The sequence below is a fragment of the Podarcis bocagei genome (genome assembly GCF_964188305.1).
Source record: "Podarcis bocagei genome assembly, chromosome: 2".
NCBI lineage: Eukaryota > Metazoa > Chordata > Lepidosauria > Squamata > Lacertidae > Podarcis > Podarcis bocagei.
In genome coordinates this window covers 104123914-104140792 of record NC_138126.1, presented here as the reverse complement: position 1 = coordinate 104140792, position 16879 = coordinate 104123914, and the positions used below count along the sequence as shown (strand labels likewise).

General features: G+C 46.0%; 1 protein-coding gene across 4 annotated transcripts in view; it reads right to left on the bottom strand.

The window, feature by feature from the left end:
• The window catches only part of BAIAP2 (BAR/IMD domain containing adaptor protein 2), a 136362-nt gene that overhangs the window by 18077 nt on the left and 101406 nt on the right, over window positions 1-16879 (bottom strand). For all 4 annotated transcript variants that reach the window (XM_081180892.1, XM_081180891.1, XM_081180893.1 and 1 more), the window contains exons 7-10: window positions 12149-12301; window positions 5157-5384; window positions 3542-3743; window positions 883-1084 (exon numbers count right to left, since the gene is read on the bottom strand). In XM_081180892.1, the coding sequence (XP_081037018.1) occupies window positions 883-1084; window positions 3542-3743; window positions 5157-5384; window positions 12149-12301 (785 nt within the window). The remainder of the gene's footprint in view (window positions 1-882; window positions 1085-3541; window positions 3744-5156; window positions 5385-12148; window positions 12302-16879) is intronic.

Sequence of the window (16879 nt, the reverse complement as noted above, 5' to 3'; positions counted from 1 at the left end):
GGTTTCAACTTCTCTGCCCAGTTTAGCGCCATTAAGAAGATGCAGGCCTCCCCCTGCTCATCAGAAGACTGATCTGATTATCCATTTCCCCACTACAGTTGTACCTCGTTTTGCAGCTGGGATCCGTTCCGGAGCCCCGGCCGCTAGCCAAAAAGGACGCAGGGCAGGTTTGTGCTTCTGCACACGCACAAGCGGCAAACCCGGAAGTAACCCGTTCCGGTACTTCCGGGTTTGCCGCCAACGTTTGCCGGAATGGACACTAGTCAAGGCAGACGTTCACGGAGGTATTACTGTAGTTGATTATTATTCCTAATGCCCCTTCGCCACTAGAGGGCTGCAGCACAGAGGGGGCAATAGGGAATAAACCTCCCATTCTCTGCTCCAGAACTATAGTATACCAAAGAAGGGGTGACACTCCACCCCATGCATGGGGAATGGACCACTTTTGGCCACACCCACTGCTGTCCTGTGGCTCTTAAGAGAGTTGGGCGCAAAAAACGCTTACCCACCCCAATTTACTGGAAAGTCAAGATGTGTTTCGAAGAAGGAGAGTGTGAGAGCCCCATGCACAAAATACATTGGTTTTCCCCCAATAAATACTGGCTTGAACAGTTTTGGAACTTTTCGTGCTTGGCCTTCTGGCCCTACCTTCTTATACAGATGTAAGATACTGGACTAACAACACAGACGCCATCATCCCAGCTTTGATCTGAGCTATGCTATGCGTGTGAATGTTCAGAAGCCAAGACACCTAAGTGCAAGAGAGGCAAGGCAGAAGTACTGCCTCCAGGTACTCGGATAAAGAAGATGATGTCAAATGAATACCTTTAAGAGGGACACCCTCCCCCCACATTCTCAAGACTCAGAAGCAACCACACTCACAATTTTGTCTTCTCGCTCTCTCCGTAGTGCCACCCGTCTCTGGCCTCAGGCACTAGCAACGTAATGAGGTCTCCTTCCTTGAAGCTCAGCAGGGTGGTGTTATCCCCGGCAGCATGAGAGAAGATGGCTCGTACTCTTGTCCGGCCGTTCTTTTCCAGCCCTGCTGCCATGGAGCTGGAACGGGGCAGAGTCTTGTTTTCAGCTGGCATGGGAAAAGAAAAGGATTAACAAAGCTGGCTCTCAGGACTGGAACTCTCATCCTGGAATATCAGAACTGCCTCTCGCCCTGGAGAGGATTTCATAAGCTGGTCTACACTGAGCAGTGGCTGGTGTGGCAAGGGGCATTTACTTGACCACCCATCGCCAGCTTTGCTGTGGCTTACAAGAGGGGGAAGGGTGAGGCAGTGGGGCAGTCGGTGTGTTGCAAGGGCACTGGGGGGAGCACTGGATTGGCTTCCCCAACGCATTTGCACCCTGCTGACCTTGCTATTGCCTCTCCCCTCCCACTTCTGTCCTGGTAAGCCACAGAGGCTTTGGTGACTGGAGGTCAGGTAAGCGCCACCCCTCCTAGTGGACCCTCAATGTGAAGAAAACTCAAGGCTTGACAATGTCGCCCGTTCTTTTTACTTTAAAATGCCAGATGCCATCTCAATGCAAAAGATTAACAAAGAAGAGCTTTTACATTGTTTTCTGTGCTGGTTTGGAGGAATTGTTTCTGTTGAAGAATAAAATTCTTCTAACAAACAAGTTTTGTTTTTAATGAAAAATAAGGATAGATGGTGTCAGTAAATGCAGTCCCTCTGTTAAGAGCGAGTTTCCAAGGAATGAGCTAACAACAAAAGAGTGAGGCCGTGATCTATGGGAGACATCTTGTGAACAAGCCCTCCTAAAAGGAACAGCGTTGAATGGTTTGCTTCCCAAGCCACCAGTACCACCTAACGTATTACTCATACATACTCATAAAATCTCTTACTTCACTGTTGGCAACACAAGTACAGCAATGCAGGTGTCCAAGAAAAACCCCCAGTGTTTTAATCTGCATCCCTCATAATTGTGCCACATGGCCTTGAGCAAATTCTTAATATCGGCCACTTAATGGACCACTCTCCCATAAGAGTCCTTATTTTGCAGGCTTTGGGGTCAAGGTAACTTTCCCAACACCCCACTATTATTTTTGTTTTTGCTGTGAAAAAAAAAGCTCCCTATTGCACCCAACATTTCATTCATCACCCTAAACCTTTCCCTCCTGCTTGTGAATGGCAGCAAAGGAGCGGGGCCAGGAGGGGAAAGAAAGGCTGGGTGAGTTTCCTGGCATGGAATACCCACATGGACATGGAGCACTGAGCAATCTCCTTGTTAAAACAAATATTAAATAAGGTTTAAGGTATATGTCTGTTTGCCATGGCACAGAAAGGAGCAGTGGCAACACAGTAGGATAACCCATTGTCCAATGCCATGAACTTTGCCTTACCCTGCAGAGATTACTCATCCACTGCTACAACCAAGCAGCAGCAGATACGGGAGTCTAGCTTGTACCTGTTGTTATGAACATTACAGTGGTGCCTCGCAAGACGAAATTAATCCATTCCGCGAGTCTCTTCGTCTAGCGGTTTTTCCGTCTTGCGAAGCAACCCTATTAGCGGCTTAGCGCTATTAGCAGTTTAGCGGCTATTAAAGACTTAGCGGCTATTAAAGGCTTAGCAGATTAGCGGCTAAAAGGCTATTAGCGGCTATTTAAGGCTTAGCGGATTAGCGGCTAAAAGGCTATTAGCGGCTTAGCGGCTTAGAAAAAGGAGGGGAGCGGGGTAAAATCGGAACACTCGCAAGACGTTTTCGTCTTGCAAAGCAAGCCCATAGGGAAAATCGTCTTGCGAAGCAGCTCAAAAACGGAAAACCCTTTCGTCTAGCGGGTTTTCCATCTTGCGAGGCATTCGTCTTGCGGGGCACCACTGTATTGCAAAAAATATGCTATACCTATATGGCTCTTTTCTTCTAAAATTATACAGAAATGGGCAGAGTGCTAGAACCATTTGGAGCTACAGTTGAGAACGTCCAGGCTGTGTGTCTAATTAGACGCCCAAGCCTTTGTATTTGCCCCACAAGTCCATTTTGGGCAAACCATGCCCACTTGCCAGTCACCTGCTGTCATGTGACATCAGGCACAGGAATCTTCTAACTGTTATCTAAGCACTAAGCCTCTGCCTGCTCTTTTGACAGCAAAAGGCAACAGGCAGGGACTTAGCTCTGATCTTAGCGCTATTGTCCTGTAGGTGATGGGGCAGAAGGGCATCCAGGTGAGAGAGTTTTGTGCCACCCTCCTCCGTGTGTTTCGATGCCCCCTTCTCCCACTCCCACTTCACTGATGCTGAAACAATATCAGTGGCTATTCCACCTAGCATCAGAAAGATGGCTCACTCCAAAAAAAGGTGAGAGTTTGCTGCAGGGTTGTCTAAATATCCACCTGCCTCCTGAGAGAATGGCTGGATTTACTCATATGCCTCTTTTTGCACAATAAGCTGTGCCCAAAGTGGCTTAGAGCAAAGATTCCAAACATCAAAATGCAGAGCCCTGGGAATAAATATACAGAATACAGAACATGCCAGTAAACTTGAGAGAGAGAGAGAGAGAGAGAGAGAGAGAGAGAGAGAGGTTGACTTACTGGTTGCATAGCTGTTTTTCGGCATGACACTTTTGCGCACAGGAAGCGTGTTGGAATAAGAGTCGCTCAGCTGCTTCTGAGTTTGGGGTGGGGATAAGGACTTAGGCTGAGGAGGCTTCCTGTCAGACCAGTGGTTGTAATCTTCGCCTTCTGAGCTGGAGACACCGTTCATTACTGGAATGGTCTCTTGTGCAGACATTCGCTGTAGTCGGGTGGGGAAGGAAGGAAGGAAGGAAGGAAGGAAGGAAGGAAGGAAGGAAGGACAGTTAGCTTTCAGTACACAAGGACTGCAAAGTAGGTGGCCACTGTCAGGAGTTCAGCCTACACTCGAGTAGGACCCTGGCAGAGACACATGCCCGACTGGCATGTTCTCTCCCTCTTGGTCGATTGTTCGGGATCTTCAAAAGCTTTCTTCTGCCCAAACAACACAGCGCCCGATGCCAACAGACATCGGCACACTTAGGAACCCGCTGAGTTTGCGCAACTTGCGTGACAGACCTCAGCAACTCAGCATTTTGGCTAATCTACTTTATTTACATATAAACACACACAGAGCACTGCAACATGGCTCCCTCTCTCTCTAGCATCAGACAGCAAAGAGAAAAAGAACAAAGGACAATAGTCCCACTTCACGGAACACAGTAATACAAACATCCTGTTTCCGTCACTTCCCACTCTATGGAGTCAAAACATATACCGTCATGTGAAAGACAACAATCCCATGACTGCAATCATGGAGCAGGAATTCTAACAGCCACATCCATGAAACCTTTTCGGTGCAGGGTTGGGGAACTCCTGGCCTTCAAAGCATTGCTGGATGCCTTCCCTCTCATTTGGCCATGCTGCCCGGAGCTGATGGGAGCTGCAATCTAACAACTGTCCCACCATTGCTTCAGTGCAAAACACATCAAAACATGCCTTTCCCCCCTTTTAGTATATATATTTATATTTAGAAAGTCGTATATAACCAACTGTATTAATCAGGAGGGGGCATGCAGAAGCATACATCTTTAGCAGGGGAGGCCTAACCATAGAATTGTAGAGTTGGAAGGGACCCCCGAGGGCCATCAAGTCCAGCCCACTGCAATGCAGGAATCCTGCCCACAGCCATCCCTGCCTGGACTCAAACCACCAGCCTCCTGGTTAACAGCCTGACCCACTGACCCACTGCACCACAAGCAGAGAATGGCAGTAACCCTGAAGTCAGAAATATCCTGTGTTCTGTTAACTGCGCAAGCGATGGTAAACGGGAAGGCCTGTAGCTTACAGGTAGAGCACGTGCTTTGCATGCCAAGTGCCCCCCACCAGGGTCAAACCCTGGCATCAACCCCTGCCCAGAAACCTTGGGGAGCTGCTATTGCCAGCCAGCAAGCGTGCAATACCAAGATAGGTGGGTTGACCATCTGACTCAGAACAAGACAAATATTCCAAAACTCGGTGCCCTCCTGCTGTTGCTGGGCTGCAATTTCCATAATTCCTGGCCATGGGCTATATGGAGGGCACCATGTTGGCAAAACATTATTCTAGGTCTACTGCACCTTGCTGAAAGAGGAAACATGAAATCCCGCCCGCCCGCCTGCCTGGGTCCCCACATACACACACATGCAGTACTTACTCCTACAAAAGGTGCCAGCTCTGGTGGGACAGGGAGTGGTTTGGCACCAGGGATAGGGTCCGAGATGATGAGGTTTGACTTGGATGTAGAGAGAGGGCTGGGCATGATGGTCCCATTGCTGCTGATGGCCATTTGCTGCATGAGCTGGATAGCGCGGTCTGGAATCTTGTTGGGATCGGAGCAGGACTGCTGCCACACAGGGAGTTTCTGCGCCAAGATGTCTTTCCCCTGAAGAAACAAAGGAGAGCAGTGTGAGGGAAAAGGAGAGAGAAAGCACAGTGTGCTTCCATCGAAGGTTTTGTGTAAAATAATAATAATAATAATAATAATAATAATAATAATAATAATAATAATAACAACGACAACAAGACCCCTTTCTAAGCTGAACCCCCGCACCACAGTTTTTTGGCTTCCAAGAGAATTGAGACTTATGAATTTGTACCACATGGACACTCTTCCAAGTTGTTCACCATTTGTCTAGTTAAAAGACAGTGAATGAGATTCACCCTGATCCCGTGTGAGCTATAAACAAGATAAAGTCCAATAAAAGACAATGAATACGTAGGTAATGGCAGCCGATAGGCCAGTGAAATAAGGTGCATGAAGTATTTATAATGGAAGGGAAGCAATAAGTTCCCCCTAGCACATCTTAAAATATAGTTTGGGATGTAGTTGCTCAGATAAAGCACATCTGATAAATAAAGTGAGGTCAGACTCTGGGCAAGTTCTCATCCCAGGATTTTTCCCTACAAGGGGTGAACTTATCCCCACTACCAAACTGTCTGTTCTTGCTATCCAGGTGCGGAGCCACAGAAGGAGCTGGGAGCCTGCAGTTCAAACCCCACTTGGCCATGAAACTCTGGGTAACTTTCAGCCAGTCACTGCCTCCCAGTCTGACTTACCTCACAGGGTTGTTGTGGGGATTAGATGAGGAGGGGGAGAAAACCTTTTAGGCCACCTTGAGCTCCTTGGAAATGAAGGCGGGATATAAATGCAATGAATGAATGAATGAATGAATGAATGAATGAATGATGTCAGTATTCCCAGTGCTGGGAAGTTCTTTTCTGTGACGTTTCTGACTTATTTCTGGGATATCAGAGCTTTAGTTTTATTAATTATTAATTATTACTACTACTACTACTACTACTACTACTACTACTACTATTGTATTGAAAGGGAGAGATTGGTTTAAGACTCGGCAATATCAGGCAGCAGGAAGCCTCGGAACACCTGACTGCCATTGACTGGAGTCCAGCAGACTTTCTGCCTGCTTGCCACTTCCCCTAGCCAGTCACACGTTACAGACTTTTAGAAGACATCTGAAGGCAGCCCTGTTTAGGGAAGCGTTTAATGTTTAATAGATTATTGTATTTTAATATTCTGTTGAAAGCTGCTGAGAGTGGCTGGGGAAACCCAGCCAGATGGGCGGGGTATAAATAATAAATTATTATTATTATCATCATCATTATTATTATTATTACACAAACACAATTCAATATGAATGCTTTCTGTTATGTAACTAGTAGCAGAGGTGAAGCCTGAGCAATCTCAGAATAAGTTTAACTAGGCGTGTCATGACCCTTGTAAAAAACGAAACAAAAAACCCCACCCCTCCCTAATAAAGCTGATCATAGAATCATAGAATTGTAGAGTTGGAAGGGGCCCCAAGGGTCTTCTAGTCCAACCCCCTGCAACGCAGGAATTATGTTTACCACTGAGTACCACATCCTCAGGCAAAGGGAGCTTCCCTCCTCCACTTAACTATTACTTGCTTGTGCAGCTGCTTCAGACATTCCAAAACTCCCACTTCTATGAAAAGCCCCATCTTTTCCCACTCCTATTCAGAACCCAAAGCACCTGCATATCCACCGCTGTGTTATCACCCCCTCCCCCCACCCCAGTGCGCAACTAACCTAATGCTTGCCTGGAGGCTGCCAAAGGCTATTCTAGGGCCTCCTTGCACACAGTGTTGTTGCTATGGAGAGGTTGGTCTCTGCAGCCTAGTAACCACCGTTGTATATTGATAGCACCCTACCGCTAGCACAGCAATGCGCCGGGAGCACACTGTGTTTCTGAGCAAGTCTCCCATGTGCTGTAGTGCTCCACTTCCTTTCGCCCCAAGCAATAAGCCACAGGGAAAACGGAAAGGAGGAGAAGGGCCGGTCTCATGCTTTGACAGCGATGGGGTACGGCAACTACAGCAGAGGGGTTTGCCAGAGCGTGTGAAAAGCAAAGCATCCTTGGCCTACTTTGGATGACTAGATGTGCAACTTTGGGATAAAAACTGCATACTCTTCTTCTTCCCACTCTGATGGGAGATGAAGGAAGGAAATTCCATCTTGGTCCCTTTCAGGATATGTCCTTAGTCTCCCTACATCATGTCTCCCTCCCCACCATCTGAGAGGGATAAAAGAGCTTTGGAGTAGGGAAGATTTGCTAGCAGAATAGCAACTAAATCCATATCGAAGTGTAAGGAGAACATTGGGGGGGGGGTAGATGAAGGTCAAGTTCCACTGCAAGAGCAGAAATTGGTCTGCTCACAAACTGAAATAGCTTGAGAACCCTTAATGTTTGATTTAAGGTATGTATCCACCTTTCCTGCACAGTGTTAACACTCAAGTCACTAGTCTATACTTATTTGGATTTGATATCCCGCTTTATCACTACGCTAAGGAGTCTCAAAGCAGCTAACATTCTCCTTTCCCTTCCTCCCCCACAACAAACACTCTGTGAGGTGAGTGGGGCTGAGAGACTTCAGAGAAGTGTGACTAGCCCAAGGTCACCCAGCAGCCGCATGTGGAGGAGCGGAGAAGTGAACCCGGTTCACCAGATTACGAGTCCACTGCTCTTAACCACTACACCACACTGGCTCTCCAGTATTTAAACACAAACCCCCAAAGATCTCAATGCCCAGATACACACACACACACACACACACACACACACACACAAATATATACCATACAGCTACTATTCTCATTTTACTTGAAGTTCATATGTACCTCCTCAGTACAAAGCTAATGTTTTAAGGGAAGATATTCCTATCTACAAGTCTAAATAATAATAAAAAGGAGGTGGGGAAAGTGCCCTAAGGCCCTAAGTTTGTGTTAAACCACAAAAAGAAAAGAAAAAACCCAACAATTCTGCTTGCCCGTTCGTTATGGGGGAGGGGAAAGAATTCTTTCTTAACTTGTGCTTTACATATATCATCAACATATAAAAGGCCCTTAGCATATGTTGTCAATTTGCTTGGCACACACTACTGCTTGAAGATGCTTATGACTAAGCGGGACTTTTCAGCTAATCCCTTTATTATCTAAAAAACACCTTTTCAATCTTGCCAGATGGATATGGTTAAATGAAATGAGTGATATACAGAGAAAGAAGTAATTAAAAGGTAGAGCTTGTTTCTTCTGAATACCAGCAGGAGTCCACCGACAGCCTAGAAATATAGGCTGTTTCTCCATCAAGGGCATCTACAAGAGAGATTATTTCGCTATTTGGCTACCCAAGGGAAAATATGGTGCAGTATGGCATTCTGGAGTCATAATCCACACAGGCCCACCACCTGATGGCTCGCTTGCTGCCTACTTACTGAATACGTCTGTGGTGAATCTCTGGCAAAAGTGGGCAGAAGGTATTTTGGGATCTACAGCTCATCTCTAGAAAGTTTACAGTAGATTGGCAAGGGTTTCTGACCCCCCACTTCCTAATCTTTTAACAATAACCACAAAATGACTCTTCCCCCCACCCCAACAAAAATGGACTGCTGAAAGAAAGAAAGCCTGGGGTGACCAGGAATGGATTTGTGTGGGGGAAAGACTGGACTCGGTGTAATTCTGAAACTCAAAACAAATCCCTGCGCTCCCCTAAGCTGCTCAGAGGCGTCATGGATATTCATTGCTATTCCACCACCTGCCATCCAGTGAAATGTATGGGATTTGTCCCTCTCCTAAAGAGGAGACTGAATTATTATTATTTACTGAATTTAAAAACATTAGGAAGAACTTTATGGTGGTAAGAGCTGCTCATCAGTGGAATGTACTCCCTCAAAAGGTGGTGGACTCTCCTTCTTTAGAAGATTTTAAGCAGAGGTTGGGTGGCCATCTTGCAGGGATGCTTTAGTTGAGATTCCTGCATTGCAGGGGGTTGGACTAGATGACCCTTGGGGTCCCTTCCAACTCTACCATTCTAGGATTCTATTATCCTCCCCTGCCTTTTTCTGTTCCAGGAAGGTACACATGCTTGAAAGCTCTGTATCCAAAGCACACCCCCTTTTTTTGTCCTGGAGCTTTCCCCATGAAAACCTGCTCTTTAGTGCTCAATCCACAAGAAAATTTGAAGTTTGCTCTGATTGAGCGCTAAAGAATAGGTTTTCATGGAGGTGGGGGGAGCTTGGACACAACTTTTTAAGCATGGACCTGTTCTTGGAAAGAGCAAGGCAAAAGGTAAATGTGGATATACCGTGAGTTGTGTTCAGGAATGCCAACTTGAATAAGCCCCGCCCTGCATAATTGATCACATGACACAGTGCATGCACACCATTTGAATGGAAATGCCTATCAACGGGGGTGGGGGCTAGCTGGCTGGCCCCCACATAGAAGTTGGCTCCTATGGCTACGTTTCACATTGGGCCAAATGGAAGCTTGTGCTTTTGGCTGGGGATGGATTACAATATCCATTTTCAATTGTTTTTTAAGGGGAACATGTTCAAAAGTGATATTTGCCTTACTAAAGCTTGCACAAGGGTAACAGAGGTACAGTGGTACCTCTGGATGCGAACGGGATCCGTTCTGGAGCCCCGTTCGCATCCTGAAGCCCCGTTCGCATCCTGAAGTGAATGCAACTCGCGCCTGTGAGTCGTGATTCGTCGCTTCTGCGCATGGACATGATGTCATTTTGAACGTCTGCGCATGCGCAAGTGGCGAAACCCGGAAGTAATCCATTCTGTTACTTCCGGGTCGCTGCGGAGCGCAACCCGAAAACGCTCAACCTGAAGCAACTTTAACCCGAGGTATGACTGTATTGCGCAAGACCTCTGTGTTGTTCTTGCTGTTTCTAAAATCTGGTGCGTGTTCTGAGATTACAGTCTCCAGGGAGATCTCACACATGTACTTGTTTGGAGATTATGAAAGAACAGCTCGCTTTAAATGGGTTGTTGAAATTTGAATAGGCCTTCCAGGATGCAACAGCTCGTAGAAATAGGCATGCTTGCATCATTCGGGCTGCCAAAAACAAAATAGCAAGGTTGTGCTCAGGTGAGGAACACACATAAGTAGGGGTACGGCCTTAGAGACCGCCCACAGAAATGTCACCACATGACAAACCAATTACCTCATAAACATGCCGACAAAATTCCACACCAGCAGCGACTGCAGATGTATATAATGGGTTATTTTTACTCGCTTTTTTCTGCTGTGAGGTGAAATCCAAATTACATGTTAAAGTTTGGGCTGGCAATTTGACAACAATGGCATCGTGTGCGCACTTCCAAAAAAAAGTGTGTGTGTGAGCAGCACCAATTCTACAACAAACTTCCATCTGGAAGCAGCCTTGACTTTTGCTTTAGTTGATGGATTGCAGTGTTTTAGATGCTACATACAAAAGTAGATTTAGCAAGCTTGAAGCCTGTGCTCCCTGTGTGGCTGGGACACTTTTGAACATCTTTGCTTAGGGGTTGGGACAGCAAGGAATCTAAATATTGTGAAACAATAACAGTACCAAATTAATATGTGTTAGAATACATAAACCTTGTTGAGACATAAGAGCTAGCCCATGTTACATTGCTCAAGCTTTAAAAAGCATGCTTAAGCTGACCACTTTTTGAAGGGAAGGAGGTACACAGAGCCCTGATTGATTTAGTTCTCCCAATGCAGATTAGCACCCTGCACCAATTTTTCTCAGAAAATTGCCCCCTTGGTTGCCATATGCATCTTACTGCAGTTAATAGCTAGGGAAATTTCTGGTGGGGAAACCAACACAAGGCCCTGATCCAGACTGTTGAGCAGCTAAATATTTTTTTTTTCCCCTTCAAAAAGAAAAGTGGCCACTCCAACACCTTTTTTTAAAAAAGCATGCTTCATATAACATGCAGTCTGGGCTAATCGTTCTTGAGCAATAGACCATAGTGGATGGGTTTGATGGGAACATCTTACCCGAACAAACTTCCCCAGTGGCCTAAAACGTTTCTGAAAATGTTGGTGCTGATATTGGTACTGCAGCAGTGGGTACCAACCCAAACCTCCTGCATTGTTCTGACTGAAATGAATTTGAATGGGTTAGGCATCTGGCCTCCAGAGCCGCTGGGCTTTTATTGTTGTGCTAGAATTGGGCAGATATATTACAACCTGAGGCAGGTTTCCAACCTGCAGTAGTTTTCAGATATTGAAACAGCTCTTGAAAAGGAAAGCACTCGTTTTTAATTATCCTGGAAACTACTGCAGGGGCCCACAGGTATAAGGCTCCTTATGCTTACTGCAGCTTTGTAAAACACTACTAGATATGGAGTGTGGTGGATAGCATCTCTGTTGGGAGACATACTGCAGGAGTAGGCATAGGAAATTAAGACAGTCCAAGGGGGTGAAAAGCTCGGAACAAACTGAAGCAAGCACATTTTCTTTGGCATCGACACTTGGTTCGCTCACAAACATGTGTACATTTGTGAACAACTTGAGACGAAGTACTTGGACCTGGAAGGTGTGCAACATCCCCATCAGAATTAAGGAACATTATTTCCCTTCAAGTTCCTTGAAAAGGAGCAACCATTTGTGGCCCGCAATTACCAATATTGCAATCTGGGGGTGGCAGAGAAGTTGCTATTGTAATTTGAGTTCATAAATTGGTTTTTAGGAGTTTAGAAGTCAGCCAGGACACAAATGTTGCCCGTGTCTGGGTTCCCGAGGGACTGCATGAACAGAGGGACTTTTCCGTCCAACCGCTTCCCAAGTCGATGGTTCCAAGGGTACAGCACCCCGACACAACAACTCGCTCACCTTAGAATGGTAGGTGAGGGCATTTTTGGCCACAGCACACTGCTTCTCTACCAGGAAACAGAATCTTCGCCTCTCTTCTGTGAGCGCCATCTTGTATCCATCGCAGACGTAGTTCTCCAGCTCGCCTTGCTTGTTGGTGATAGCTTCAATGAACTGGGAGGGAAACAAACACAAAGCAAAAGAGGTTACCCAAGTGTTCCCATCTGAGCCACAGCACAAAGTGGAAGGGAGGGCTGTCGTTCTGCATTAACACATCACTTGGTCTGTAGCAGAATTCCCTTCACTGTCTGCATCAAGCATGGCAAGGACCAGAGGAAAACAGAGAGCGTGGTCATTTTGCGACTGCGGGCTGTCCGAGGCTCTTAATTATTTCCATCGTTCCATTCATGGCCGGACGGCAGGGGGCACTAGGCAACAGGAGTATACGCAGGCTTGAGAGAATGCATCTCTTTCCCCCCTCGCCAACCATCCTTAGTCATCTGACCTCCCCCACACAAAAGCTCCTGACTCAGAACGTGGGCTTCAGATGTTGTGTGGGTGGCAGAAGAGCAGAGAGAGAGAGAGATTCTCTCAGCCTCCCTCCTACTTTGCCTGCACCTGGGTAGTGCTCGGTTTTTCTAGTGCCGATTGTTACAAAAAAAGCGGTTGTGCGCTGCCATGAGGTTAAAGCTCTTCGAAAGGGCTTCCACTCAGAGGTGAGAGGAGGCTGAAACACAGGCTGTCCATCTCACCTGTTGCAATCCGGACGGATGGAAATGAACTTTGTCATGTCCGTGGGGTTGAGGGGGGGCAGAGAAAGCATGAGCAATGAATATGTACCTTTCCTTGCTTGTACTTAACAACCCACAGACCCACCCCCCTCCTGTGGGAAGGCAGAACAAATGACTGCCTGACACACTCCCACAGAGCCCACTGTTCCCTTTCCAAACATCTATCCGCCGTGTCAAACAATACCCACTCACGCCTGGTCTCCATACACCCACACGAAAAGTCATCCACCAAGTCCCTTGACCTCAGGCCATCAGCTGCTAGAAATCTGCATTTGAGTCTCTACGAAATCCAGGCTACTCCCTCTTCCCAGCTACAGTCTTCCTGCACCGGGCGTTCATTCTGAGCAGCTCAAAAGTTTGGAAGTGCTTCTTTTTAATTATTGGGGAAGTATGAATTATTCCCACCTATGCAGACTGGACACTTGTTGCCACGAGTTGTGTGTTGCTTTGCGCTCTCTAACTGCAGTGGGAATGAGACACTCCTCTAAGTTCATGTTCTGCACAGGGCTGCAGCTACTGCCACCTCTTGCATTCAGTGTGAAACTTCTGCACAGGTGCATGCAAGCCATATTTCATTGCGTAAGGGATGCAAGCTAAGCAACCCTTGCCTGACAGCCTGTGCTGTTAATTAATGCTACAAAAGCTACCTAGCCTCCTTCTTTAGAAACATGGGAAGCTGCCTCATGCCAAGGACAGACCACTGGGTCCATCCACCTTAGGTCTCATGCAGGGAGTTGTTCCCAGCCCTGCCTGACTGGAGATGCCAGTGATTGAACCTGGCACCTTTTGTGCGCAAAGCTGATGCTCTCCTCTGATTTCAAGAACCCTTTGTTCTGCAGCATCCCTTTTCCAATAGGGCTGCATGTAAAATTTCTGATCCATTAAAAAGGTGTCCACAGTTAACCAGGCAGCAAAATTTTGAAAGAGAAAAGCACTTAACAACAGCAACAACGACAACGACAACAGCGCACCTTCAAGCAGGCTCCTGATGCAGAAGCAGCACTGCCCCCTGGCAAAAAAAGCAGCAGCAATGCCTTTCCTAGAATGAAGCCTGTTATACAAGCATGGATGATCTAAAACAAGAAGAGAAGCATGCTTCTCTCTCCAGAACTGTTTTCTTTCTTTCTTCCTTTCTTTCACATGCAATAAATGCATGCATATTTAATCAAGGCATGTAGTAGATTTAAACTCCCTATGATCTATCAACTCATATTTCATGAACTGGATGACAGCCAATTTCTGCACATGGATGCAAGCAACCAAGCATGTGGCTTAAAAAGAAAGAAACAGCTCCAGACTTGCCTCTTCTGAAAGAGACACACCGCAAAATGCAGTCTCAGACTTGCTTCAAAATCACTCAAGACTGACACCTCTGCTGCTCCCTGCAAAAAGGTGGATTCCACTCTGAGCTGGCAATGAATGGGTTTACCGTCTTCTGTCTGCCTTATCATGCCAGCCCAAGCTTGTTTTGCAGAATGCAGTTCCACCCAGTCTTTGGGTGGGAGATGCTGTTGCAAGCATTTGTCTTCACATATAGAAGCATTTGTCTTTATGCAAAAGATAAACCTGGAGTTTAATTTCCCTGCAATGCTACAGATTCCAGACATAGCCTTGAGTAAATTTACTTAAGACTTCTGATTTACAGTCCTTGTGTTCCAGATGAGGTCAGACGGGCCCCTTCCCTATTTAATTTCCAACACCCCCTGAAGGCTTCAAAAATTGTTATTCCAAAAGGTATTTCAGTTGTGGATTGCTTTTATAGTTTTAACTGATTTTATTTTATTTATTTGCTTTCTGTAACGGATCCTTGTAAACCACTTAAGAGATTCTTGTAGTTAAGTGGTATATAAATTGTTTAAATATTGTGTGCACACATTCATGTTTCTGCCAAATGTCTCTGCAAACTGTCTTTATCGCTCACTGTGCCAGGGGAAAAAAGGGCAGAATAAAAGGTTACGTATTCTGAGAAGAACTAAATTGGCAAGTGTCATCTTCATTTTCCTTACTTACTGGCAAATTTGTTTCAACATTATAGGGCATTCACCAAGGCCCAGCTATAAGTATCCAAAAATAAGATTTATGCACAAGCATTTATCACCTTAATGGGCAAGTTTCCAATCCAGCCAATGTGAAGCATTCTGGAATTCCATTTATTTCAATGGGAGAGTTAAGTTTAGTCTCTCCCACTGAAATATATGGGACTCCCAAATCCTTTACCCTGGCCATGAACTAGCCAAAGCAACTATCTACATCCAGTGTCTCTGGAAACAGCTTCCTAGAAGCAGACCCTTCTCAGGAATAGATGCCCCCATTTGTAATTTGTTTCTTGTTGCTCTCGACTCTTAAGTTATTTTTCTGTGCATGTGCCTAATTGAACCAAGTGTTGTTTAGCTGTTTAGTTGTGTCCGACTCTTCGTGACTCCATGGACCAGAGCACGCCAGGCACTCCTGTCTTCCACTGCCTCCCGCAGTTTGGTCAGACTCATGTTTGTAGCTTCGAGAACACTGTCCAACCATCATTGAACCAAGTACCCAGCTGGTTTGTTATCATGCATAAGCTTTGAAAAAAAAGTCTAAATGCAGTATTACCTGGTTGCAAGGAAAGATAAATTTATTAAGACTCTTAAAAGAGTATAGGCCTTATTGCTCTCCTTCAGTTCATCACCTAAGCCACAAACGCCCCCCATCTCTTTGATAATGGAGCAACTGACAGCTGTCAGGGGTATCTACAGGTAGCAACAAGAGAGTGCATGAAAAGCAGCCACCTACAATACCAGCACTGCTCCCGGCTGTGTCGACGGTATTTGTGTTAAACCATTATTCTTTCCAGAGCTGTACTCTTGAGGGAACAAGGTGTCAGGAAACGATTGAGCAACGAACGATTGAAAAACTAGATAGGAAAAAACCAGTGTGGCCTCCCAATTGTGCTACACCAGAAATCCTACGGCATATTCCACAGGGTGGAAGGACTCCAGGTGTCAATTCCTTTTGAGATGGGGCAGAAAAGATTGAGGAATGAAGCAACTTTGAGACAGGCCAGCAGCTGTTATGTCTTGATATGCTGGAGCACATGCAAAGTGCCAAGAGAGCAATCTGTGAGGCGGAAAGGCTTTCAGTTCCATGCTTCACGTGCTTTCAATTTTGATGTGCACTATATAAATATTGTTATATTACCCATCGTTCCAAACCTAGCACACCCCACGTGAGCTATCTGGGTGGACTGTAAATTTTGACTCCTTAGAGAGAAACAGTTGTCAGCTCCTCAGGCAGAATTTCTCTAACCTTAGTTTACCAAATTAAAGAAAAGAAAGAACAGCGCCAACCTAACTGCGTAAGCACAGCCATTCTAGATTAGACCACAGGCCTGCCTTGTCCAACAACCTGTTTCTCACGAACTAGATGAGCCTGAGAAGCCCATAAGCAGAACTCAACTCAAGGACCATTATCCATTTTTTCCCCTCAGTGACTGGCCTCAAGTGGCCAAGACTTGTGCTTGGAGGTTCCATACTACTACCATCATGACCAACAATTTCCCAATTTCCCTTTTAAAGCCATCCAAGCTAGCGGTCATCACAGGGCATAAATTGAATTACATACAGTGGTACCTCGGGTTAAGAACTTAATTCGTTCTGGAGACCTGTTCTTAACCTGAAACTGTTAACCTGAGGTACCACTTTAGCTAATGGGGCCTCCCACTGCCACCGTGCCACTGCCACATGATTTCTGTTCTCATCCTGAAGCAAAGTTCTTAACCCAAGGTACTATTTCTGGGTTAGCGGAGTCTGTAACCTGAGGTACCACTCTACTGTGTAAAGTACCACCTCCTTTTGTCTATCCACCCCCCCCAAAAAAATCCCTCATGTATGGAATCATTACACCAGTGTTTCCCAAACTTGGGTCTCCAGTCGTTTTTGGACTACAATCCCCACCATTCCTGACCACTGGTCCAGCTAGCTAAGGA